The sequence below is a fragment of the Rhinopithecus bieti genome, unplaced genomic scaffold, assembly GCF_001698545.2.
Source record: "Rhinopithecus bieti isolate Rb0 unplaced genomic scaffold, ASM169854v2 scaffold_5478, whole genome shotgun sequence".
Lineage (NCBI taxonomy): Eukaryota > Metazoa > Chordata > Mammalia > Primates > Cercopithecidae > Rhinopithecus > Rhinopithecus bieti.
Window position 1 is genome coordinate 1033413 of NW_016805008.1, and position 27230 is coordinate 1060642.

General features: G+C 38.2%; 1 protein-coding gene across 13 annotated transcripts in view; it reads left to right on the forward strand.

The window, feature by feature from the left end:
• Nucleotides 1–26510, forward strand: part of BBX (BBX high mobility group box domain containing) — a 273350-nt gene extending 246840 nt beyond the window's left edge. For 9 of the 13 annotated variants that reach the window (XM_017870840.1, XM_017870846.1, XM_017870848.1 and 6 more), the window contains 5 exons: nt 5970–6059; nt 7421–7480; nt 14512–14709; nt 17078–17264; nt 21664–26510. In XM_017870840.1, coding sequence (XP_017726329.1) covers nt 5970–6059; nt 7421–7480; nt 14512–14709; nt 17078–17264; nt 21664–21751 — 623 coding nt within the window. In that variant the 3' untranslated portion in view covers nt 21752–26510. The remainder of the gene's footprint in view (nt 1–5969; nt 6060–7420; nt 7481–14511; nt 14710–17077; nt 17265–21663) is intronic. The other 4 variants (XM_017870851.1, XM_017870853.1, XM_017870850.1 and 1 more) reach the window with 3 other exon arrangements.
• The last annotated feature ends 720 nt before the right edge of the window (nt 26511–27230 follow it).

The window sequence follows — 27230 nt, forward strand, 5'->3', positions numbered from 1 at the left end:
AGAATTGGTTGATAGAGCAACTAGGCAAAAGATCAACAAGAAAAGACTTGAACCAACACTACAAACCAACTAGAACTAACAAACATATAGAACTTTCCACTCAGTAATGGCAGAATGTATATTCTTCACAAGTGTACATGGAACAGTCTCCACAGTAGACCATATGCTAATCCATAAAACCAATAAATATAAAAGGATTGAAATAATACAGAGTGTGTTCTCTGACAGAGTGTGTTCTCTGATAATAGTACGATGAAATTTAAAAATCAGTAGGAGAAAAAAATTGGAGAAACTCACAAATATATAGAAATTAAATGCACTCCTAGATAACCGTCACATCAAAAAAGAAATCAAAGAGAAATCAGAAAGTACTTTGAAATTAATAAAAATGAAGACATTGTGTAAGAGAATATAAGAGATGCATCTAAAGCAAAACTTAGAAGGAAAATTATAGCTCCAAATGCCTGTATTAAGAAAGAAATCTCAAATAAATAGCCTAGCCTTCTACTGTAAGACACTCAAAAAAGAAGAGCAAACCAAACTCAAAGGAAGCAGAAGAAAGGAAATAATAAAGATTAGAGAAGTTGTTGATGAAATGAAATTAATTAAATATTAGAATAGAGAAAATCAATGAAACCAAAAGTAGTCCTTTGAAAATAACAAAATTGAGAAATTTTAGCTAGATTGACGAAGAAAAAAAAGAGAAGACTCAAATTATTAGAATCAGAGATGAAATAGAAGACATTACTACTGACTACAGAAATGAAAAGGATTATAAAACAATACTATGAACAACTAAAGCCAATAGATGAGATAACATGTATGAAATGAACAATTCCTAGAAAGACACAAACTACTGAAACTGGCTTAAGAAACAGATAATCTTGAGATGTATAACTGGTAAAGACATTGTACTAGTAATTTTTAAAGTACCTGGAAAAAAAAAAGCCCAGGCCTAGATGGCATCACCACTGTATTCTACCAAACATTTAAAGAAGAATTTACACCAATTTTTCACAAATGAATCCAGAAATTACAAGAAAAGTAAACACTTCCCAATTCATTCTGTGAGGCCTGTATTACCTTAATGTCGAAGACATTCAAGACATTCTCAAGACAAAGACATCACAAGAAATGAAAACTGCAGATCAATATCTCTTACAAATATGAACACAGAAATCCGCAACAAAACACTAGCAAACCAAATTCAGCAACATATAAGAATTATACATCATGACTAAATGGGATTTTACCTCAGGACTACAAGTTTGCTTTAATATTCAAAAGCCAATTAGTGTAACATACCCTACTAATAGAATACAAAACAAAAACCATTTGATCGTCTCAATAGATCTAGGAAAAGCATTTGATAAAAGTCAATGCCTTTCTATGATTAAAAAAAATCAAACTAGGATTAAAAGGGAACTTCCTCAACCTGATAAAAGGTATCTACAAAAAATGCACAGCTAACCTGATACTTAATGGTAAAATATTGGATACTTTCCCACTAGGCAAAGGAACAGTACAAGAATGTCCACTCTCACCACTTCTATTCGACATTCTACTAGAGGTTCTAGCCAGGGCAATTAGGTAAGAAATACAAACAAAAGGTATCTAGATTAGAAAGGAAGAGGTAAAATTATCTTTATTCTCAGATCACATGACTTTCTATATAGACAATCCTAAGGAATCCACCAAAAAAACTATTACAGCTAATAAATGAGTTTAGTAGAGCTGCAGGTTATAAGATCATTAGATAAAACTTAATTGTATTTTGATACACTTGAACAATGAACAATCTAAAAATGAGATTAGGAACACAATTCCATTTACAATAGCATCAAAAAGAATAAAGTACTTAGAGATAAATTTAACAGACAAAAGTACAGTATAATGAAACCTACGAAACATTGTTGAAACAAATATGATAGAAATTAATAGAAAAACATCCCATGTTCATGGATTGGAGGACTTCTTATTGTTAAGATGGAAACACTCTCCCAAATTGATATACAGATTCAACCCAGCCCCTCTTAGAATCCCAGCTGACTTCTTTGTAGAAATTGACAAATGAACCTAAAATTAACGTGGAATTGCAAGATATTCAGAAGAACCACAACAACCTTAAAAGAGAAAAAAGTAGTAGTTGATTTCAAAACTAATTACAAAACAATGGTAATCAAGAGAGTATTGTACTGGAATAAAGATAGACATATATAAATCAGTGGGATGGAATTGGTAGACAACCTGTCATAAACCCATACATTTTTGGTCAACTAATTTTCAACAAGGGTGCCAAGAATATCCAATGAGAACAGTCAGTAGAGTCTTTCCAAAAAATGATCCTGGATCAACTGGGTATCTATATTCAAATAAAGTTGGACACTTACCTCATACGATATACAAAATTTAACTTAAAATAGATCAAAGACTTAAATGTTAAAGCTAAAACAATGAAACTGTCAAAGCAAATGGGCAAATCTTTATAACCTCAGATTTGGCAGTGAATCCTTAAATATGATACCAAAAGCCCAAGCAACAAAAGACAAAATAGATAAATTGGACTGTATAAAAATTTAAATATTCTCTGCTTCAAAGAACACTGCCAAGAAAGTGAAAAGACATCCCACAGAATGGGAGAAAATATTTGCAAATCACATATCTGATAAGAAATTTTATCTAAACTATACAAGGAATGTTTACAACTCGGCAGTAAAAAAGACAGCTCATAAAAACAGGCAAGTGATCTGAATAGATAATTCTCCGAAGAAGATATATAGCAAGTACATGGCCAATAAGTACATGAAAATACAGTTACCATCATCAGTCATCAGGGAAATGCATATCAAAACCACAATGGGAAAGATACCATTTCACATCCTTAGGATGGCCATAATAAAAACAACAGATAATAACAAATGTTGACAAAGACGTAGAGAAATTGAAATCCTTATACACTGCTAGTGGGAATGCGAAATTGTGCAGCTGCTTTCTTAGATAGTCTAGTAGGTCCTCAAAAGGCTAAACACAGAGTTACCACATGACCCAGCAAGGCCATTTCTAAGTATATGCCCTATAGAAGTGGACACCTGTGTCCCACACAAAAGCTTATACCTGAATGTTTTTAACAGTGTTATTTATAATAGTCAAAAGGTGAAAATAATCCCAATGTCCACCAACTGTTTTTGTTGTTGTTGTTGTTTTTCTGAGACAGAGTCTCGCTGTCACCAGGCTGGAGTGCAATGGTATGATCTCAGATCACTGCAGGCTCTGCCTCCTGGATTCAAGTGATTCTCCTGCCACAGCCTCCTGAGTAGCTGGGACTACAGACGCATGCCACCACACCCAGCTGATTTTTGTATTTTTAGTAGAGACGGGTTTTCACCATGTTGGCCAGGATGGTCTTGATCTCTTGACCTCATGATCTACCCACCTTGGCCTCCCAAAGTGCTGGGATTATAGGCGTGAGCCACTGTGCCTGGCCCACCAACTGTTGAATGAATAAACGGTCCATTAAATGGAATATTATTCAGCCCCGATACATGCTATAGCATGGAAGAGCCTTGAACACATTATGCTAAATCAAAAATCACATTATATGATTCTATTTATATGAAATTTCTAGAATAGGCAAATCTATAGAGACAGAAAGTAGATGAGAGGTTGGTTAGGGAGAGGGGGAATACAGGTATAGGAGGAGTAATATTAGAAAGGTTTGGAATTTATTTTTGAGGTGATGAAATGTTCAGAAATTGGTGCCAGTTGCAAATGTCTGAATATAAACACAAGTTGCATACTTTAAATGGATGAATTGTATGGTATGTTAATTCTATTTCAGCAAAGCTGTTTTTAAAGATCAGTTAAAAGAATAGGTTTGTGAGAGAATGGGAGATCAAGCGATGGGCATAGGATTGGCTTGCTGTTTTATATAGAGTGGTCTGAAGATAGTTAAGTAAAGCCTTGGAGGAGGTGAGGAAGTTAGCCGTGTGGACATCTTGGAGAATAACATTTTCTAGGCAGGGTAATGGCTGGTTCAGAGATCCTAAAGTCAGGAACACTGAGACTACATGTACAGGGGACTGCCAGGAGGCCCATGCAGCTAGAGAGACTCAAAGGAGAGGAGTGACAGGATGTGAGGTTGTGGAGGTAATGGAGCTCTGGATCTCTAAAGTCCTTGTAAGGTAGTGTAAGATTGCTGACTTTTCATATGCACTCAATATAAGAGGTCTGGCTGGGGTGATGCATTTTTGAGTCTTCAACCTATAGCTGGTATTTATTTTATTTATTTTACTTTATTTTATTTTAAAGCCCTGAGATTAGAGGTAATAACCAGATGAGTGAGAATAGAGAAGAGGACAAGGACCAAGCCCAGAGCTTTCCAAAATTAAGAAGTCAGGGAAAAGAATAAGCAAAGGAGACAGAGGGAAAGATCAGTGATGGAGAAGAGAAAAGAAGAGAAGGTGGTATCCTAGAAGCCCAATGAAGGAGGCATTCAAGGCAGAGGGTGTGGCTGTAGTGGTCAGGAGCTACAGGAACAGCCGGTGCAGTAATGACCCACAATTGGCCTTCACAGCATAGGGGTGGGTACTGGGATGACCCCTTGAAGAGCAGTTGTTCCATGAGTGGCAAGGCAGAAACCTAGTTGTAATGAGTTTAAGACAGAATGAGATTGGTCACAATGGCTCGCACCTGTAATACCAGCATTTTGGGAGGCCAAGGTGGGTGGATTGCTTGAGCCTAGCCTGGACAACATGGCAAAACCCCGACTTTACAAAAAAAAAAAAAAAAAAAAAATACAAAAAATTAGCCAGGCCTGCTGATCCCCACCTGTAGTCCTAGTTACTTGGGAGGCTGAGGTGGGAGGATTGCTTGAGCCCAGGAGGTGGAGGTTGCAGTGAGCTAAGATCATGCCACTGTACTCCAGCCTGGTGACAGAATGAGACCGTCTCAAAGAAAGAGAGAGAGACAGAGAAAGAAAAAGAAAGAAAGAAGGGAAAGAGAGAAACTGGAGACAGCATGGGCAACCCTTCTGTGGAATTTTTGCTACAGGAGGAATGAAGAACTAAGGCAGTAAGTGATGTGAGGGAAGTTTGGTTAGAAGCCACCTTTTTCTTTTCTACGTTAAGAGAAATTATGTTTGTATACTGGTGGAATGGCCCATTAGAGAGGGAGAAATGATGGTGTTGAGCTGGACAAGGATGGTGGGGCTATGCCACGGGTGGAGGAACTGACCAGATGGGAGTGTAAGATGGTTCACCTGTGGCCAGAAGGCAGAGCGTGTAGTTGCAACTGTTGGTAGGTGGAGAGATGCCACAGGGGCTTTGGGGAGGTCAGCGCTGTTGCTGGTATTTCTGATTGTTCACTGAAGAAAATCTCAATTCGTTTTCTTTATCTGAAAAAACTAAGAATCTGAAACATCTCCCCCTTCCACCCAGAATAAAGTTTTTTGGCAAATATTTTCAATTTTTAAGTCACTTTTTTCTTCCTAGGTTATCCTCAGAAAAGGCCAGAAAGCTGTCTAATGCTGTCAGGTCAACTGCTGTGCTGAAAGTGCTATCCTTGTTGTGAAAAGCAGTTTCATTGGAGATATAAAATACATATGCCATCCTTTCCTTCATGGTATTTAGGAGTCTAAAGTAAAATCTTTTCTGTATTACATACTCTAGCCACTTTGCTGTTATTGGTTGTAGTTTGTTTCTACTCACTGTATCTGCAGTTTCTGCTTAGGGAGTCCCAGCCCTAATGGAGGCTTTGCCCAATACATTTCTAAGGAAAATCTCACTGGGTTTAAATAAGCCTAAAGAAGGGGGTTGAGCACCATTTAAATAAGTGAAGATGCAAGATGACATTTCTTGAGACTCAATTTGCTTATTCCATAGGAGGGAGGAGGGTGGAATTGTTGAGAAATACACAATTTTTTTATGAAACATTGTGAATTTAAAATATATTTATATTAATATTGTCTGTAGGTCCTTTCCAGTCTCAGAAAAAGAACTTATTCCACAAAATTGTCAGCAAATATAAGCACAAAAAGGAGAAGCCCAATGTTCCGGAAAAAGGTATTGGTGCCCTCCATCCTCCATGAAGGGTTCTTGGTCACCTCCATTGTGATTCATCTTTGAGTAATGCTTCCATGCACTGCGTCTGCCTTGTCCTTCCTGTGCTTGCTTCAATGCCATCAGCTCTTGACGCGGGTGTTTTCATTCTTTCTGGACTCTGCAGCTAATTGCAAATCTCCTTCACTTGGATTCCTATTCAAATCCATATTTGTCTCTATTTTCAGAGCCCCATATGAATCCTAAAATTGCTTCTTCTCATCTGTATTTGGTGCGTTTTGCAATTCAGTCTTCTTGACCACTTATCCATTTATTTTCTTTGACTATTCTTGGTTTTCACATGTTTGGCAGCCCTTCATACCATGACCACATTTTCCTACTTCATGAAATCTTAAGAGTTTCTTATTCATGTGAAAGTGCCACCGTTTCTGTACTTCCTCTGACACTTGAGGATTCTTGTGGACCCTTTTCTCCACTCTTAAGTTGTAACCTGACTCTTTTTCCCCCCCTTCTCGTTTGCCAGGCTCTTCTTCCAACCTCCTTCAGTCACATGCCTGTTATTTGAAAAGGCAGTAGAGACTGATTGCACTCTGTCCCCTCTTTACTCGGAACGTCTGTCTCATTGGTATGATCTTGATGAGCCTTTAAACCTCTGCAGGGCTCATCTTAAGATCTCTTTCTTCCCACAGTGCAGGACTCCTTTTCTTATTTCACATAAAAGATAAATCTTCCCATCTGGCTCAGTGCAGCCAAGTATTCTGTAGGTCAGGTTTTCTTTAGCATCTCCCTGCATGTTAGTGTCGTGAGTGCCATAAACCAACTCATCCAGTGCCCATTTGCATCCTACTTGCATGGCCAGATGTGAAGCATTCCGTGTTTCTTGAATGAGGCTTTAAATGCAGCTGTCTCCTGTGTGTAGACATGTGTGCCTGTATGTTCCTATGTGTAACCTTTTACTTAATTTGGGCTTTCTTTTCACTTCCACTTCAGCTTCTTAGTTTTGTTTTGTATGTTGATATTATTTTTTCTTCTGCTTCCAGGAAAGAAACACTATTCATTAGGTGAAAACATCAGCTTTTTTCATTCTCTTTTACTGATCTTCAGATTACTTTGATTAAAGTTACAGAAATAATCCAACACTATACTTCGTAAAAGACAAAAATTTTATTTTTAATCCATTTTCTGTACAGCCTCATTATTTTAGTTGGCAAATACAATTTTAAGAATCAAGTAATTGAAATAAAATTAAGTTTCATTTGTGTGATGTTTCAAAAGTTAGTTTGTATATCATCTTGTTTTTGTAGTGTGGGTATCTACTAATAATAGAGTTTCACTTTTCTCTCCTTTTCTGTCATTGTTTTTAGGGAGTGGGGATAAATGGTCAAACAAGCAACTCTTCTTGGATGCCATTCACCCTACAGAAGGTAAGACAAACAATGTTATTTAATTTCAGACAATCGGAGCTGGAAATGACATAAGTTGTATAGGTTTTGAAAAGGTATAATTTATATAGGTTCAACCAACAACATTAGACTTATGTGTTCATAATTAAGTTATTTTTAATTTTCACATCAAAACTGCTGTGTGGGGGACTCCTGCCAAGGATCAGACAATGTGTCATGTGGTGTTTAATCTGTTAAAGGGCAATTTGTAACCTTTGAATCACATTAATCAGAGATTAGAGTTTTTCATAGCTAAATATATTCAGCATTGCAGTTCATGTTGCAGGCAGATGCTTATGCCCAGTGGGAGTTGGAATAACAACTTGGTTGGCTGGGCGTGGGCAGGCCTGCAGGAGTAACTTCTGACCTGGATGTTTTCCTAGCCTATTAAAAGTGAAACACCCCAGCAAGGCACAGTGGCTTACGCCTGTAATCCTAGTACCTCAAGAGGCCGAGGTGAGCAGATCATGAGATCAGGAGTTCGAGACTAACCTGAGCAACATGGTGAAACCCCATCTCTACTAAAAATACAAAAATTAGTTGGCTGTGGTGGCGCGTGCCTATAATCCCAGCTACTCAGGAGGTTGAGGCAGGAGAATCACTTGAACCCATGGAGGGGGAAGTTTCGGTGAGCCAAGATCGTACCACTGTACTCCAGCCTGGGCAACAACAACAAAAGAACAGAACACCCCAAGGTTTATGGGTAGCCCAAGAAAAATCCAGTATTAACTAGTCATGTTATAGGTCTTAGGTACAGTTTTGATTTTGAAATTTCTCATGGCCATATTTATTTGTGACTTTATATAATTACTGTTAAACATTGAGCCCTTAGGTGAAGCCTAATTTCTTCAATGGTTAAGAGGCCACCTCTCCCTTCTTCCTATTATTTGCTTTTCATTGCAGATATTTTAAAAGCTGACGTTTTTGTTGTGCTTAATTATGAGTCACTTCATTTGAAAGCTAGAAGGGATTTTAAAGATCATTTGTTTCGACTCCTTTGATTCACTTATATCCAGAAATGGGAACTTCATGACCTAGTCCACATCTTTTGACTCTCAAATATGCTATCATTCCTTTACTGAAAATGAGAAAAAAATAAAATGCACAATTGACTTAAGTCACTTATCAGAAATATTCATGTTTTAAGAGAGCTAGCAAAAATGGTCAAGTTTGAGTTCATGTTAAACATAAGTATTTTTGATTTATTAGGCATCATTTACATGAGCCACATCAGCTTCCGTGTCATTTTACTTTTACAGAAAATGCCAGCACTACATCTGTTATCTCACTTGCTAATTCACATTGACAACCTCTATGGAATATTCTGCTTCAGTGCTGGCAAAACAAAATATGAATTGTGCCGTTCACAGCATTAAATCCTAACATGCTTAAATTGATACATTAGCTCTTGTATATTTTAAAAATATATTCCATGTAGTTTTTATAAATGTAAGGTGCTGATGAACTAGCAGAAGAGTTTGAAGGACATTTAGGACCACTTTACTCTTTACTTAAAATGATACTGTTCTAAGTACTTTGTTCTGTTGTTTTAAACACTGAAAACCCTACAGAGGTACCAGAGCAAGTGCAGTGTGGTAGAAAGAGCACTTACCTGGGCATTAGGAAATCTGGGTTCTAGTCTCAGACCTGCTACTGATCAGCATTTTTCAGTAGGACAAATTGTTTAACCTCACTAGGATTACTCTCCACATTGGTATTAAGTAGGTATATAATTTGTGTGTTTAGAGATTGGGTGAATGATGAGATGTAGTAGTACACAGACTGTAAATTCTATTTCCCCTCTAACACTTGATAATGATTTTATTGCTCTGTTATCTTGAGTAAGTATTGTGATACTAGAAGTACTGTATTCTGTAGCCCTAATTTTCTGCTTTTGGGGGCAGAAAAGTAAATCACTTTTGAGTCTTATCGGCAGTCCCGGGCTTTAGTAGAAATACAGTTATTATTGGTGATATTTAATTATATTTATTATTAATGTATATGAAACAACTTTTGGAGAATATGCACTGAAAAATGCATGTCCATTATTTAGTGTAGAGTACAAACTCATTTTATTTGGCCAGGAAAAACAGGAATCAATTTGAGCATCAGAAATTACTAGTAATTTAAAGTAACCATTTTTGTTTTTTTATTTTCTTACTATCTCCAACATTTACTTGTTTGTGTAGTGACTATGTGCTTTGTGACTTTTCTAGGCCTTTACTCCTTTCTCTCATCTATGACTATATCATTGCTTATTGAAACTTCACCTTGGAGAGGGTATAAATACATGACAGAAAACATAACAATAGTATAGAATAATTTTAACATGTGTAAGGTTAAAATCCTGCTCAAATGTTAGGCAGGAATTGTTTGTAGCTGATGTCTTTAATAGAAATATTGAGTCAACTGACGCTATGTAACTGTTCAGCTATTTTGACTTCTGCTAAAGTAGATGACTTCAAGTTCACTATGTTTTCTTTATACCATCCTGTGTACAGTCACCTTGCAATCTTTTTTTCAAAATATCAGAAATATTTAGATGCTTAGTAATATGTTTAAATGCTAAGTTTATAATGTGTCTTAAGCTCTGGGCTTTTACAACTCAAAATTGTTAAACCACTTTCTGAAATTTCGGTATATATGTATTAAAAAAAATTGTCCACAGCCTGGAATTAAAAGTGGGATTTTCAAATAAACCAAGAACACCTACCTGCTACCTCTGCCACTGTGTTTATCTTTCCACCTAGTTATGGTGTCATGTGCTCATGTGTTAAGCTGGAAGTTTCTAATTGCAGTAATAATGATGATGATAACTAATACTTACTCCCACTTTATAGTTTAAGGAGGCTTTCATTTATATATTTTTTAATTTCATCTTAACAGCATTCCCAGTGAGTTAAGGAGGGTTTATGAGCCCCGAATTCATGATAAGGAACCCGAGCAACACAAGCAGACAGGGAAGAAACCATGTCTCCATTTAAGTACATAGGCTACTACATTTTCCGTTCTTCATATTTGTAGACTTTTAACCCTCGTTTGGTTCAGATATTGAAAATATAAATGGTATTTCACAAGGGAAAAAAAAACCTAGGACTAAGAATCTCTGTTAAAATTTGCTTCTTTGCAATGTATAAATCTCATTACAGGCAAGAAAATTCTGATTTATAGTTAAATTTTCACACACGATCCACAGTGCCCAGTGTAACTCGATCTCTTTTCTTAAGTTTGAAATAGTTGCTATATAACTTCAGCAAAGTCTCCCAGGATGTTGGATAAGGCTCATTCGTTTCTTTTTCCTGTGTTCTATTCAGCATCTGACTACCATTTCAGCTCATGGGAGACCTACCAAAGGCAATTAGATTCCAGATCTGGCTATAATAATTTCAGTGCAAGTTTGAAACCCCAGTTGGAATGTGAATTCATGACTCTGGAGCAATCTAGTGGCCTCGTGGGGTACAATACAAGAGCAATGCTGCTTTCCCAGAAAACCTACTCCACATTTTGGGATCAGAGTTTGGAAAACAAGATGATCTCTTATTGCTACATTCCTGATGTGGCTCCAGGAGTGAGCTTGCATTGTCACTCTCAGATGATACGTACCAAGTGTGTTATGGTTATTGTTTTGGGTATAAAAACTAGCCCTGTGGACTTGTTCTAAAGTGCTCGGGTAGTTTTGTGTGCTCAATTAAAAGCCGGAAAAGAAATGACTAGTTTGTTTTGGAGCCACAAAGCCTTTCTTTTCTTACATTTCCATTAGGTTGGGAGTTGTCAGGGGGAACTGGCTTGCTATCTTTGTACTCAGCTTTTGTGCTTGTTTCCCTCTCAGAACTGTTTTCATCTCATGTCCCTCACCACCAAGCTTTGGTTTGCTTTGCCAGTGTCGTTGGGCTCAGATCTACTGTTTTGTTCCAGAAAACTGCTTCTTGGACACAGTCCCATCTGCCTTCCCTAATTCTTCTGTCTTAGGGGAAGGTTCTCCCTGAGGGCTATTCCTGAAGGCTGTCCTCGGTCTAAACTACCAAACAAGACAGTATGTGCTGGGGTTAACCCTTGGGAACTTATGAGAACTTCTGACATAGTCTCTTTTTTTTTTTTTTTTTTTTGCCTCTTTCACTTGGTCTGCAGTCTGATTCACTCCTTTGCTTTCCTCCAATATACTGACCCTTGGGACTTGAGTATTGCTGGTCTGCTTTGGGCCCCCAGACTCTTTGCCTGCTGGTTTCTGAGCTTTCCCTAGTCGCAGTCTGGTTTTAGGCAGAAAATGTACCTCCATTTGCAATCAACCCTTTTGCAGCTGTGCCTTACGCTTCTTACTGTGTTTTTACCAATTCATCTGGAACAAACTAGAAAAGGAACAACCATTAAGTAGAAATGAAACCATTTGAAGGCTCACCAAACAAACAAAAACAGTGCTAGTCATGGGAGTACCGTTTCCCAGCCTGTGACTCTGGAGCTGACTGGTAGCTTCTTGTTGTTGCCTCTGGCCAGATTTCTGATTGTAGCCTATGTAGCAAAATTATTTTAGGGCTAGATGGCTCCTTTAAAGCTAATATAGTCCAACCTCCATCTCTGGATGAAGAAACAGAGGCTCATAGTCAGTCGGACTGCAGTTAGTAAATTTAAAAGTCAGGAGTAGAATTCTGGTCTCTCTGTGACTGTTACTTCCATTACCCCATGGTCTCTGTGTGAAAAGTAAGTCATCTTTCCCAGCCGACTTGGCCTTTTTCTGCTATCCGTGCCTTTTCATTTACCTCCTTGGTTCTTCTTTCTGCAGGCAGTTCTGATGTAAGATACGATGCACCTTTCCATCTTTGGAACCTCACTATATAACCTTATTTCTACATGTTCTATACTTTCCTGGGAAGGGGAAGTAGAAAAGGGAAGAGGTTAATGTTCTTTCTGGAATGTCCATCCACAATGTAGTGATTCTATTGGAGAGGTGAACAAGACTCCTGTAATCAGAAGGGACAGCTGTTGGATCTGGATAAGAAATTAGAAATCTTGAAGCTTGTGAATGTGCAGTAGATGTTATTTAATGCTCATTGTAAATTCAGATTTTGGGCTTCTTTATACTTAAAGGAGGCTTTGAATTTTAAGGCTAAAATAGAATCGTGCAACTTCTTTGGAGTGTTTCTAAGCAAATTATTTTTTATTTTGCTGGAAACTTTTATTGACGTTTAAACAAAAAAAAAAAAAACAAATCTTAAAATATGTACCACCACTGGCCTATGTTAAGCTAAATATCAAAGTATAAATATTCTAAGACTAAGTATCATAACTGAATAAATTAATTCACCATCGAGGTAGATCTGTTTGACCTAGGAATAGATATGCAATCTAAAAGGAGTATTTTTTTTGACTTTTGATTACTTACTTGAAAAGGTGTTTGGGAGCATTGCCAAGTAGTTTTTTAAAACAACTGTTATCTTAAGCCTGTCTCCACACAGCCATCTGTTATGCAATATTGAGGTAAGGCCAAACCACAAATGATGGTGTGATTTCTGCTTTACATACTTTCTTTTGATGTAATTGAAATTATTTCCCACTTGTTTAGGAATGTGAAGTCTGGAATCAGCCCTTCTTTTGAAACATATTTTAAAGACAAGGTGTCATGATATCCAGGACAAAAAAAAAATCTTACTAATTCGTAGCCTTCTTTCTTGAGGATGTACCTAAATCCATTAAACACCTAGATTAAACATTTTAAATGAGGGCTGTGCAAGTGTTTATACCAACAAGTTCATATTTTCACACCCTGAGTCATTCTTGCTCTAGTTTTTTTCTTCTTATTTTAGTTTTTCTTCCAAATATATATATACACACATATATATGCGTGTGTATATATATATATATTGCTTTATTGCCAATGTCTACCTTCAGATATGCCTCCTCTAGATTTAGCTTGCTTAGGGCTTGTCATGTCTGACATTAGTTTTCTGACCCACATTCTCCTTTTCTTTGTCAAAAATGACTTCTATGTCTATCCTAAGAAATTGGATAGTTAAAAATTATGAAAGTGCTTCTTTTCTCTGCTTAAAAGCCCTTGGGTCACTGGAATTTCTTTAAAGTCCCAATCATAAAACTCAACTATGTTATACCCCTAAACACTTACTAAACTCACAGCTACACATCTTTTCTTACTTTTAAGTTAAGGTCAGGAGGGGACAAACTGCCAAGAACATGAGTATATAAGAAAAGACACAAGCATCCCCAGTCTGTGTAAACCAGGAGAAGTCTGTGGTACAGGTGTCTTCCTTGCTCTTGACAGAGTGACTCAGAATATAGGAGTGTGCTGTCAAATGATTTATTGGGGTTACAATTAGAATACCTAAAACTAGCCCCTCCACGAGCCAGGATGACATGTGGAACTTCATTAAATTATCTAAGTGTATTCCTTGTTTTAGAATTCAGTGAATGAAAGAGAGTTTCTTTCCTTGGCATGCTGGCTTCAACAATATTTGTCCTGTCCTTACTGCACAGTCAGTCTACATGAAACAGAGTCAGGCCTCAATTTCTTTTCTGATCAATTCAACCTGGTGCGTGGAAGCAAATGTCCCAACCAAAAATATAAATTTAAGAAGTACATATTTAATTGTAATGTCCTCTGAAGAAAGAAATTTCTTTCACCAGCCTCTCCAGGCCAACTGGCCAAAAGGATCTCTCAGATAGGGACCCTGATCACAACTAGGACTTGGGGTCTGTGAGGACATAATTTACTCAGATTTACCTAAATTATCGTCCCCACCAATGTGCAACATCCAAAGACTTAGAAAATGTAAAAAAGAGGGGGTATCTTAATTCACTGCATTTAATTTATCAAAGCAAATATTAATTGGTAGTAAACAAGTTACGGGCAATGTTTTATTTCGTTTTTTCCATCAGTACTTTGAAAACTCTGAGTGTAAATTCTCCATTCAGATGGGTCAGAAATTTAGACATGTTTCCTTCTAAGAGCAATGTTGGTGCCTTCTGTTTTTGTGCATAACTATGCATGGTATTTCCTATTTCAGCCATATTTTCAGAAGACAGAAACACCACGGAGCCTGTTCATAAGGTTAAAAATATCCCATCCATTTTCAACACTCCAGAGCCAACAACAATGCAAGAACCTTTGGTGGGCAGCCAAAAGAGAAAAGCAAGGAAAACCAAGATTACACACCTTGTCAGGACAGCAGATGGCCGGGTATCACCAGCAGGAGGTACTTTGGGTAAGAAGAGAGAGCTTTAGACCAGAGGCGTCCAATTTTTTGGCTTCCCTGGACCACATTGGAAGAAGGATTATCTTGGGCCACAAATAAAATACACTAACAATAGCCAATGAGCTACACAAACAAACAAACAAAAAACAGGTCAGGCGCAGTGGCTCACGCCTGTAATCCCAACACTTTGGGAGGCCGAGGCGGGTGGATCACAAGGTCAGGACATCGAGACTATACTAGCTAACACGGTGAAACCCTATCTCTACTAAAAATACGAAAAATTAGCTGGGCATGGTGACGTGCACCTGTAGTCCCAGCTACTCGGGAGGCTGAGGCAGGAGAATGGTGTGAACCTGTGGTCGGAGGTTACAGTGAGCTGAGATCGCACCACTGCACTCCAGCCTGGGCGACAGAGTGAGACTCTGTCTCAAAACAACAACAACAACAACAACAACAACAAAAACTTGAAAAAATCTCAGAATGTTTTAAGAAAGTTTACAAATTTGTGTTGGGCTGCATTCAAAGCTGTCCCAGGCCACATGCAGCCTTCAGGCCATGGGTTGGACAAGCCTGCTTTAGATAGAGATAACCAGAGCAAGCAGGGGATCACCATGTCAGCAAATGACTGTAAGCAACTGTGGTTCCTGCTGAAAAATGAGTCTATTCTGCACCTTTCTACAGACCTCCAAACATGTTTTATTCCATGTTTAAAATCATAGCTAGTTTTCCAAGAGCATATCTGAATTCCTAGAAAAGAAAGGTAGCTTTTAGGACTGTCATCTTCCCTTTATCTTTCTCAATGTGCACAAAGCAGTCTTAATTCCAGGAGATCCTAGACTTTTAAAGATACTAGATGAATCAGTATTTCACCATGATCTGCTATTCGGGTCACTACAAGCCAGATTACCAGGCATTCAAACCAGTAGATTAAGTTTAAGATGCATCCAACATCCACTTCCTATATAACTGGTTCAGACCATGCAGGGAGCCTGAGAATGCTTCTGGATTTCTTGAGTTTTCTGATTTAATTCAACCAACTGGTGAATTTCTCCATTCTCAATCATGGCCTGTGGTCTGTTGCTGTTCCTGGTAGCATCTTTGGCAGTAGAATGACATGACCTGAGGAACCTAAGGTAAGGGGTGTGGCCAATGAATGATACTGAGACCCCCCCCCCAGCCCCAAAATCTTGGAGTGCTATACGAGCTAGGTACTAGTGGCCTTGGCTGTTGCCTTTCTGCCTCTCAGTACTTCCAGTTTTATTTTATGTGATTTGGGTTAATCTAGGTGTTAATAGGGGTGAACTGTTTGCTTAGAGGACAGTTCATGAATCCTATGTACTTTTTTGTGTTTTGAATATACAGATTGTTAGAAACAGAGTAGATTAAAGGCCCTGATTTTGCCCTGTCATATAAGAGGAAAAAATCAAAGAGGTGGAATTTTTTGTTTGAGTACATTCAATACAATAGAAGTAGAATGAGGACTAAAAACTAGATGTCTTGATGTTTAGCCCAGCAGGCCCCTCCCTCCTTTTCTGTCCAATGTGAGTTCTGTTTTGTGACTTTCATTTTGTAGATTGTTATATCCTCATTTGTTTCACTTGGAGGAGGAGTGAAAAAATATGAGAAACACTCCCGTTTACATAGAAAAGTACCATACCACTTTTGTGTCCTAACAGATAATGTTTAAAGCTTTTATCGGTCATTTTCTATATTTACAATATTTTTAAACTATGATAAAAATTCCCCTTCTCTATAATGGCTACATAATAAAGAGTATACTCATTTGTAGCAGGCATCCTTGCACAACATTTCATCCACTTCTTTGTAAATACCAGAGGGTTTTGTCTTCTCTCCAGTAGATCTTTAAGCAAAATAACAACTTGGGCTCTCATTAGAACTGGTTAATGTGATGTATAGGCCATCCTAAGTGTCGGTATCACAGCATACCCAATGTCCAGGTTGCCATAGTAGGGCATGCTACAGGTTCATGAGAAATGTTTAGTCAGTTGGGTTTTTAAGGGCTCTTTTACAGCATCTACAGGCCCCTCTACAGAAGTCCCTTGGGTTTTATTTTAGCCGAGGCTCATTTTTCCTTCTCACTCCAAGGCTGACCCATTCTTTGACCTCAGATAAAACACAGCTTCTCTTCAGCTCAGCCTCAGGGCACAGTGCCGTCCATAGTTGCAATTGAGCTTAATAAAAGAGCTTTGTTACCGAGGAGAAGAGATTCTGTAAAAGCCTTAATATTCGATGGATAGCAAAAGTGAACAGTAGAGAACGTTAGCTCTTTTCACGTTGACCGGCATAGCGTTTTCTGTGTCTCTTCTCTGGAGAGAACAGAGTGATCCTCTCATGATGGATTTCTCTTTTGTTACAGATGACAAACCAAAGGAACAACTGCAGAGGAGTCTCCCTAAAGCAACTGAGACAGACTGCAATGACGAATCCTCACATAACACCGAGGTCGAGGAGACGCGGAGCAGTACTCCAGAAATGCCTGCCGTGTCTGCGTTCTTTAGCCTTGCTGCACTGGCTGAAGTGGCAGCCATGGAAAATGTGCACAGGTTAGTCGTGGAACATGGAAGGAGAAAGCAACATGGAAACCAGATCAACCTCTTTGATGTGGTTTGTGACATTTTTTACAGGGCATTGGGGTTCAAACTTGGTTCAAGAGCACTACTGGTTATATGAGTATTACCAAAGTATATATGCTAATTAGCAGTGTGGGAAAGTACCAGGGAATATAGTCTGCCAAGTATTTTATTTTGAATATATTATCCTGTGGCTAAACTTCATTTCCATAAAAAACCTGAGAGCAGGGAAGCAGTATTATCTGACCAGTGAGCTTTGGAGTCTCATTGCAGACTGAGGTTTGAGTAATAGCTCCATCACCTGCAAACCAAAAGATCTTGACCAAGATTATTAACCTCTCTATGCTTGTTTTTTTCCTCTAAAAAAGCAGGGGCAGGTGGCACACATTTCATAGAGATGCTGTGTGGGGTAACTCAAGCATCCCAGTGCTGGTGTGTGGAACGCTCCTTATTGGTGATGGTGTTGGTGCCATCACCAGCCATCAGAAGACAGTGCAGTTCAGGGGAAAGAGCATCTTGGGATCTGACTCATGGCAGCCAGAGGCCTGGATTTTTCTTCAACTCTTCTGTGATTTCCTACAAAGTAACTTTTTTCTCTGGACTTTAGTTTCTCACTTTACATTGAGCATAATGATATCCCCAAAGAATTACGAAGTTGTAAGCATCAGACAAGATCATAGATGTGAAAACCTTTTGAACTCAGTGAAGCCCCACAGAAAGTATATTAAGTTCTAAGTGTATAATTGGGTATTCTGCTACTTAATGGATCCTTTGGGAAGGCAAAAAAGCCTATTGTAAATTCAGGTATTTTATATTCCTATTCAAAGTGGATTACCCATGGATGAGCTGCTTTCTTAGACTTTCAGTCTTCATTACAAAAGAGCTTGCAACCCAGTGCAGCTGGTGTAGCCAGCTGTAGGCCCCACGCTCCTTTTTCACATCCAGATAAACCTGGAGTCCCTGACGTGAGCTTGGTTTGCTTCTTACTATTTATCTGTCATATTACAGTTTGAGTACTTCCTCGCAAATAGCCTCTAGATATTTCCAAGAAGTCAAATTCCTTTTTATGTGTACACTGCAAGTTCCTAATAGCAAGTGAATGCTGACAGACATTGTTAAAATACACTAAGGTCTCTGAGGGAGACAATGCACAGATACTTCTCCACTCATGGAGTTGTGCAGTCAAGAATAGAGGACAGGCCAGGCTTGGTGGCTCACGCCTGTAAATTCCAGCACTTTAGGACGCCGTGGCGGGCGGATCACCTGAGGTCAGGAGTTCAAGACCAGCCTGACCAACATGGAGAAACCCCATCTCTACTAAAAATACGAAACAATTAGCCAGGCGTGGTGGTGCATGCCTGTAATCCCAGCTACTTGGGAGGCTGAGGCAGAATTGCTTGAACCTGGGAGGCAGAGGTTGTGGTGAGCCAAGATCATGCCATTGCACTCCAGCCTGGGCAAAAAGAGCAAAACACCTGTCTAAAAAAAAGAAAAAAAAAAAAATAGAGGACAAACACATACACATTCAGTGAGAACTTAAAATATCTGCCTGAATGTTATTAAGTGTCTCTGTGAATTGTGGAAATAAGAGGGAATCTTTAAGAATTGAGAGGGGGATAATAATTCAGGGGTGGGAAAAGGCTACCACATAAGCATCTTGGCTGCTGCCTGCATTCTAAACATGGTCACATTTGCTCTGTTAACCAGCCCTCCATGTTTCCCAATTTGCATTAGCAGAAAGCCACAGCAAACCCTTCCAATCTCATTGTCCCCACCCTCCACACTCTCTACCCTGCAGTTATGTGGAATCACTTACCCCTTTCCAGAGATGCCAAGCTCTTGCCTTGTACATCCTCTGATCAAGTCAACTGCTCTCCTCCTCCCCACCCTAGTCCCCGGTCCTCTTCTCTCAGTCCTCCTGATGCCCTAGGCTGTGTGTTTCTTGTTGCTCCTGTGTGCTGTACTCACACCTCTCTCAGACCACATTGGGATGTATTGATTTGTCGATGCTTCTGTCTACTTTCAGTATGTTTTGAAAGCAAAACAGTGGTTTTATTCTCTGTGTTACCAGCTTGCTGAGTTCCTGTTACAACAATTGATAAGTGAATAAATGAGTGGGCGAATGAATAAATGAGGTAGTCTCTGAAGTATGACTGCCTAAGTTAGATAGCAGGTATAGAAAAATAATGTGAGTAAAGGTTCTTTCTATTTTTTTTAACCTTCCATTAGAAAGAACAGTAATGATTACTAGAATTTTACCATCAACCTAATAAATGGTTAGCGTTCTTAATAGCTAGAAGGACAGATCACCCTGGAGAGTCTTAGCTGTAACTTGAGCCCTTACCTGTTAAAGCAGATCTACCCACCAGGCTTCTACCTGTAGGCTTACTGTAATTGAACCTGGGTTGCATACCAATGAATTAAGCATTACTTCAGCATCAACTCAGTTCATAGTTTAAAGGGTGGCCCTCGGAGTTAGGGGTGGAAATATATTACCTGCACCCATGCCGTGAAAAAATCTAACATTAGGTTCAGAAACCTAACTTAGACAGTGTTACAAAATGCACAAAATAGAGAATTGGAGCAAACCTTTGTGAAGAGACCAGTTTATTTACTAGAAGTTAAATTAGCCCTCCCAAGTGGGCCTTTTTATTCCCATTTTAATGACTGTTAATTAACTTGCCAAGAGCACACAGCCAATTTGTGCCCAAGTCAAGATTTGAACTCCATATCTTGCGTACTGCCAAAGGAAACCTTCAGTCATGTCAGAGAAAATCGTGAAGAATCTCACCTGACCCTTCCTCTGGGAGCTGGAATCATCAGTTGCAGCACATCGTCCTGTCCCACTGTAATTCTGACTTCTTTCCTTTTTCCATTGATTTAGCTGGGCTTTCACCCCAATTTCTCTCTCCTTCTTACCATCTTTTTTTACATTGCACTTTTCATCTTTTACTTTTGTTTCTTTTCCTTTTTTAATACTTATTAAAATTCTTTTGGATCTTTTAATATCTTAAAAGTAAAAAGTAGCATTTTAATTTCATCTTTCTTGAACAAAGAGCTGAACATATTGAACAGGTGGTATCTATAACATCCACATGTGAATAGCTTAATCCAGAGGTTTGATTCTAAAATGTTTTGCTTTGCTAAAATCCTAAATATCTTGGGCTATTAAGTGATCATTTCATTCTGAAACCCCCAAATGTTGTCATTTGTCTACATTATTTTTCTTTTCTGTGCATCAAGAGAAACTTGAGTATAGTTATAGAGCACATATAAGCTAAATCTTGAAATAGCTCCTTTTGTTGTGTACTCTAAAGAAGATACGATATTGAAAGGTCAACCCAATGAAAACATTGGTGATACATCACATATTTTCAGTGCAGTGTTGTGCACTACAGACCATTGTAGGTTACAGAGCAGCGAGTGTGCATTTTCTAGGATTGGTAGGCCTGTTGGAAAATGTCAAGGAAGTGCCCAGTCCTCTCTTTTTAGAATGAGAAGCTCTGTAGAAATTACCAAGAATTTTGGACAGTTTTCTCATAACCATGAAGTAAATTGTATTTTTACTACTAATTATACAAAAGCTGAATGAAAAATCAGCTATGTTTGGCATAGGTTCTATCCAAATGATGGAAATTTCCATGAATTTTCTAGTCCTGTCTGGAGTTCTCCCTCCATGTATGTTGATTTTGGCCCAACTAGGGTAGATTTTGTTAAAATCTAAAATCCAGCATCAGTACTTGTTTTCTTCCTCTAAACACTCTCTGTCCATGTGCATGTGAGTTCAGAGAGTTTTATTGTTTATTGTTTCTTCATTACGTTTTTTTTTTTTTGGAGTCACAGTCCAGCTCTGTTTCTCTTCCAGACTCATTGCTTTTATTATCACTAAATTACCTGAAGGTTACCAATTACTATAGGAGAACTTTCCCTTCAGGCAAGTCAAGAAAAGGAATGTGTCATTTTTAATATCAATGGATCAACAGGGAAGTTATTGTCCCAGAACCCCAGTCCTTGATCGCAATTTTCCCACTTCTTAAAGAGTTGCCCCAAATCTGTTGGTACTTAAAATATCATCTCTTCCAAATGGAAGTGGTTAGTTGTTTGAGGTCAGAGGGTATGCTGTTGAGTTGTATGAGGGGAATTCAGATATGAAATCTTGGGAAGGGTGACAGAATGGGAAGGAGGAAGGGGAAAAAAAATAAGGAAAGGGACAGAAAAGAAAAAACTCCAAAGCAAAAACAGTTTTCATCAAATGACGTACGTAACAGCAGAAACTGTTAAACAAGATATTGGAACATATCTGTTATTCATTGTCCTCTCCTGTCTCTAATAACATATGCTGAATAAGTGACTGTTTTCTTTTATTTTACAGAGGTCAGAGGTCAACTCCGCTCACCCATGATGGACAGCCAAAAGAAATGCCACAGGCTCCTGTACTTATTTCCTGCGCTGACCAGTGAAGCGCCCTTTCATTGTAAAACATTGTGCTTTACCTACTATCCTAGCCTTGTCTTTACCGAGGGATGCTAGTGAGTCCAAGTGGTGGAAAATATAGACTGCAAACAAGTGCTTGTTGCCCCACATGGCCCAGATTCACTTGAAGCAGAAGTTAGCATCCTGGGCCACTTTGTTCTCTCACAACCCAGAATATTTGAGGGTAAGGTTCTCTGTCTGATATTGAGCAGAAACAGAATGGTCCTGGAGCTTTGCTTTCTATTGAAGGCTTTTGACGGTAATAGGTGGTAACTTGGTAAAAGGCTGCCTTTACTGTAGCTCATCCAGCATCTCTTTTACCAACCAGAGAGTGTGAAACTAGTTTCATATATTACCTAGTTATTCTTTCAAAACAAAACAAAACAAAAAAAACAAAAACTGACGCACTGCACTAGTTATTATTAGATATTCTTAGTCTTTTTTGTACATGGAGATTTAAGTTCTAAGATGGTTTATATAATAGGTTATACCTACATTTATATTGTAGAATAAATATTAAAAAGCCTGTTCCAGAGACTCCCAAGCAGCCTGGGCAGGCAGATGTACCATTGTTAGTGGTGTATGCTCGGCCTCGTGGTCCATATATTCTGCACTTTTATATTTGCCACCAGAATGGTAGTTTGCTGGCAAAAAAAAAAAAAAAAAGAGAGAGAGAGAGAAAATTACAACTCTTACAATCTGAATTTTTTTCTTAGCCTTGAGTGACCAAGAAGAATTTGCTTGAGGCAAATTGTGGCAAATTATTTTCCCAGACAGGGGAAGAGTCCTGCAGATTACAGATTACTGATGTTTTCATGCCTTGAGGATTCTTTTATTTTTACACAGGGGTCTAGGTGACCAATGGATTGTTCCTACAAACAAAAAAAAAGACAAAAATATTATTCAGAAGTGACCTTAGTATTACTTCACTATTCTAAACACATTGAAGACACTTACTTCATGTGGACTTGGAACTACAGACCTTTTACATCCATCACAGATTGACTGGACGGGTTGCAATTGCTATGCACAGCCTAATTGGCACTGCAGGTTTTTAGAGCCATTTTGAGTCTGTGTTGTGTAGGAGGTATTGAGTCAATGATGAGGGAGGTATGCCTGGCCAGAGTGGGGCTCTCAGTCATAGATCCACCTGCAAGTCTCTGTTTCCTTTTTGTGTTTTGTTGCTTTTGAACATAAAACCAACGATACATATGCCAGCGCCAAGTGGATTAACTGGCTTAGAACATTCAACATATTGACTTAACCACCTGATGTTCACAGTGTCTTGTTTCCTAGCAACAGATGCAAAGTGATAAATCAAAATTAGTCTGAGGCTACAGATTTTACAGGGTATTTGTTCTATAGCACAAAGTATTTCCCCACTCTTGCGTCACAGCACAAACTACCAAATTTTAATTATTGGATTCCAGCAATAATTTTTAATGGTTTTCATACTGGCGGATTTTTGACAGTGCTAGTTCGAGTTTGAAGCTTTTGAATTAGATCTCTAAATGGTGACAGTTTACATGGTTTTATCTAGCTTTCTTATTTATACTTGACTGAATTGTAATGATTTTTTTTCTAATTGTAATTTGACTTAATAGCCATACAAAAAATGACTCTATTCATACTAGGTTTAGCTTCTCATGGTTGTAGATATTACTTCAGTTCCGGTGCTGGAACATATGTACAACATACTAACAGGATTGAAACAAAATATAGAGGTTTTTCTTCTTTTTTTTTTTTTCCAAAGCAGGTAAAGAGGGTAGCAAAGCATCGGAATGATTACTCAAAAATGGATATTCCTGGTGGGGATGGAGGAAGAAGGAATTAGTAAAAGGTTAATCAGAAGTTACAGCTTAACTGCATTCATGTAGGAATAAATCAAGTGAGCAGTTCCAGACTTTAGCATAATATTTTTACTATGATACTGTTTTATTAATATTTTCTAAATTTCAAAACAAAAAGTGAATGTTGGAAATTGCTGGGTCCCGATGTTGGTGGCTGTTGGAGTTTTGGACCACTCGCTAGCAGTGATTTGAAGATTATAATTAGCTAAAATCCAAAACAAAAAACCAACAACAAAAATTGTATGGTGCAGAACATGCACCTTGACAATGGTACTAACTTGTTATTCTATAGAACACGTTAGAATAGATCTATTTTTGCCAGAGCACCCTCCTTCAGTCCTCCAATTACATTTCACTAGAGTTCCTTAAGAGACTGCTGTATATTCATGGGACCTTTTTTAAAAAAAAAAAGCAAAACAAAAGATTACTTTTTTTCTATGTGATTAATATCTTACTTGATCTGCTTTTCCTAAACTTCAGTGGCTTTTCCCTTAGGCAGGGTTGGGGGTGGGAGGGCAACTTACTGGAGATGACTGTTTTCAGATACTTTAAAACAAACCTTTTGTAGAAATGCTTAATTTTAAGCGGTTAGGCACTGAGAGTAGCAGAAATCCTGCAAAGCTTTATAGCTCCTTAGACTCACCTTGTCGATTCTCTAAGTCTTGATTTCAGTAATTGTGCTTCTCGTGCCCTGAATCTGCTGGAGAGGAGTGTTGTTATTTTCTGGTAACAACATTTGTTAGCACAAATATTTCAGACCAATATGTAGTGCTCTCCTCCCCACCTCTTGTTATCATTTTCATTTCATTTCTCTCGTTCTTTTTTATTTTGGAAAATCATATTGCTATAGTGTGTACTTTAATCTGCCAGCAGATACCATCTACACTAACATTTGTCCCACAGCATCCTCAAGAGAAAAAGTTGTTGCACCTTATATGTATCTCAAGCAAACCAAAATATGATGCTCTTCTGCTTTCTTTTATTCTAAATTGTTGTATCATATCTTTCTGAAACCATTCTGAATTTAGTTGAAATTATCAATATTTATGCTTTTAACCTTAATTTCTGGATTCAAGCCTGTATATAAATCTTTTGAAAAAAAAAAAAATTGTCCTAGCCCTTCTCTGCGATGCTGGAAGTAGAAGATTTCGTCTCAGATGGAGACGCAGTACTGTTCCAGTTTTCTTTAGCCTTTTATTTATTTAGTTATTCTGGGTATTTCCTATGTAATTTTGAAGTGTGTAGAGTATATTATAGTAACTGAAGCTGCAGCTCTAAGAAGCTGAGTGAAAGAAAAAATACTGTAAGACATCCTGAAAGTTTTTATTTGTTTGGGTACTGTATATGAGATCAGGAAAAAGAAAAATGTCCCACAGCCACATTGGAAATACAGGTTCCTGTCCCCAAATTAGGTTAGTTCCCAGATTTTAGATCAAAACTGTTAATTCATTAAAACCCCTTTTAAAAGATAAATTCTACTGTTGTAATTCCGATAGTCATTTTCCCCACAAATATCAGAAATGTATTTATTTAATTCTGTCAGATGAGCTTTCTTCCGATGCCATGTCCCAAAGCATGTTAAAATAATTCCAACGTTAGCAGTGTGATTATACTCCCTGCCACCAAAATTGCTGGAGAAACAAAATAATGATGGAACACTATGAACAAAAAGGAGCATCTGAACTGGTCTGGTTATTTAGAATCCAATGTGTTCAAATCCTTTTGTTTTCTTATTAAGTCAGATGCTACTGTAAGTCAGATAAAATTTTTGTTTGCACTCTGCAGTCTTTGGCTCAATGTATGGAAATGTTTGCACCTATGTAAAGTCTCAAGCTAATTACAAATTGCTACAGAACAGGAGTAAGCTGAAAACTGAATGCCATGTTTTGTTTATAAGGTGGGGAGGGGAGGGGAAATACCAAAAAGCTCTGTTCCAAGTTTGGCATTTGACATTAATGTGAAGCAGTGGGACCATGCTGCCTGCTAAACTACTGTATGAATTGTAAGTGTTCTGAAGACGAGCAGCTGGAGGCTGGAGGATGGCATTCCACACAGCAAAGGAGAAGCACCACCACTTCGTCTGGGAAAAGGAAGGAGATCGTGGGAGGCCTGGATCCATCATTTGTAAAGGGGATGTTGCGGGGTGTGATGCTGTTGAGGAGATTCACTTTCAATTGCACTGCTCCACAGAGCCCTCATGTAAGGCCAATCCTAATGGGCTACCTCGGCTTTAAAAGTTCATTTGAGTAAGTCCTGTTTCAAAAGTTTGTCTTTTTTTGCTTCTACCTTCAGTGCCACTATTTTCCACTGCAGTGTTTTGACTTCACAAACCGCCTCCTCCAGAGAGAACAATGTATTGCTGAAAATGGGCAGTAGAAGCAAATGTGATTGTTACATTTGACCTATAAAGTATTCAGAGTGACTGCTAGGTAGAAATTAAAACTTAGCTTTCCCAAATAGCTCCTTATTTTGCACCTTATAAAAAGTATACTAATTGTTAATTAGATGTTGCTTTTGTTTATACAAGCATTCCCAAAGAACTAGATTTGGATTTTGTTTTGAGTTTTGGATTTTTAAAAATTATCTGATTTAGATTGACTAACAGCATACTTAACAATTTGAAAAGAAGCTGTTGTTCAGTTCATCTTACCAGATGTGTCTGGCGAAGTATTCAGGGTTTGATGGACTGCTTTACTTTCGTTTGGAAGTGATAGCTAAGTTTATTATACTCTATATTAAACAACTTTGTTCATTTCACTGAGGACCTTATCTTCCTTATATTTCAGAACAAAGAAGCAACATGCATGAATAAAAAGGCAAATGTATTTGACTTCCTCATAATCCCCATCTATATGTGCTACCCTTTCCTTCAAATATATAAATGTGCATCTTTTTTAAAAAACAAAACACAGAGGTTCCTCTTCTGGCCAAATTTGATCTATGGTGGTATGATTTATACTGTTAAATTGAGAGAGGAAACCTTGTGGTTGAAAATCTGTGGCCGCTGTTTTCTTTTGCAATCAGCGGTCAAAACTGATCATGCCCTTAAATCGATTTTTATGCACAGAACTGGTTATTGTGAACATTACTACTCCCTCCAAAGATTTCCTGATAACTGGGGCCAGAGCTGGTTACTGAGTAACAAGGATCTAATTCAATGCCTCAAAACTCTTCCACCCACAATGCAAATCTTACCTCACAAGCTCTAACCTAAATCATAGAGACATGCATGTTCATGCATTAACACTGATTTCGCTCTGTGGCCCACCAGATGGGTGGGCTCACATCCCCTGACTCCTCACATGAGTGCCTCAGCTCTAAGAGCCGTGGATCGGGGGGTAGGGAAGGTTTGCCATCTGGAGCTCAGCAACTGGCTCAGCAACGTTTTTTCCATTTCATTAGCACTAAACAAGTCTCTTGCTCTCAGGAATTTGTCAGAAAAAGAATAAAATCACCTGAGACTCCACATACCAGATTATAAACTCTTCTCATAGGTTTGAATTGCTTACTCACATGTCATAAATTAACCACAGCTTCATTTGACCACCAGGTCTAAAGTCTGTTGACAGTTTCAGCATGACTGAATCGCTCATTTTTTTTTTTTTTTTTTTTTTTT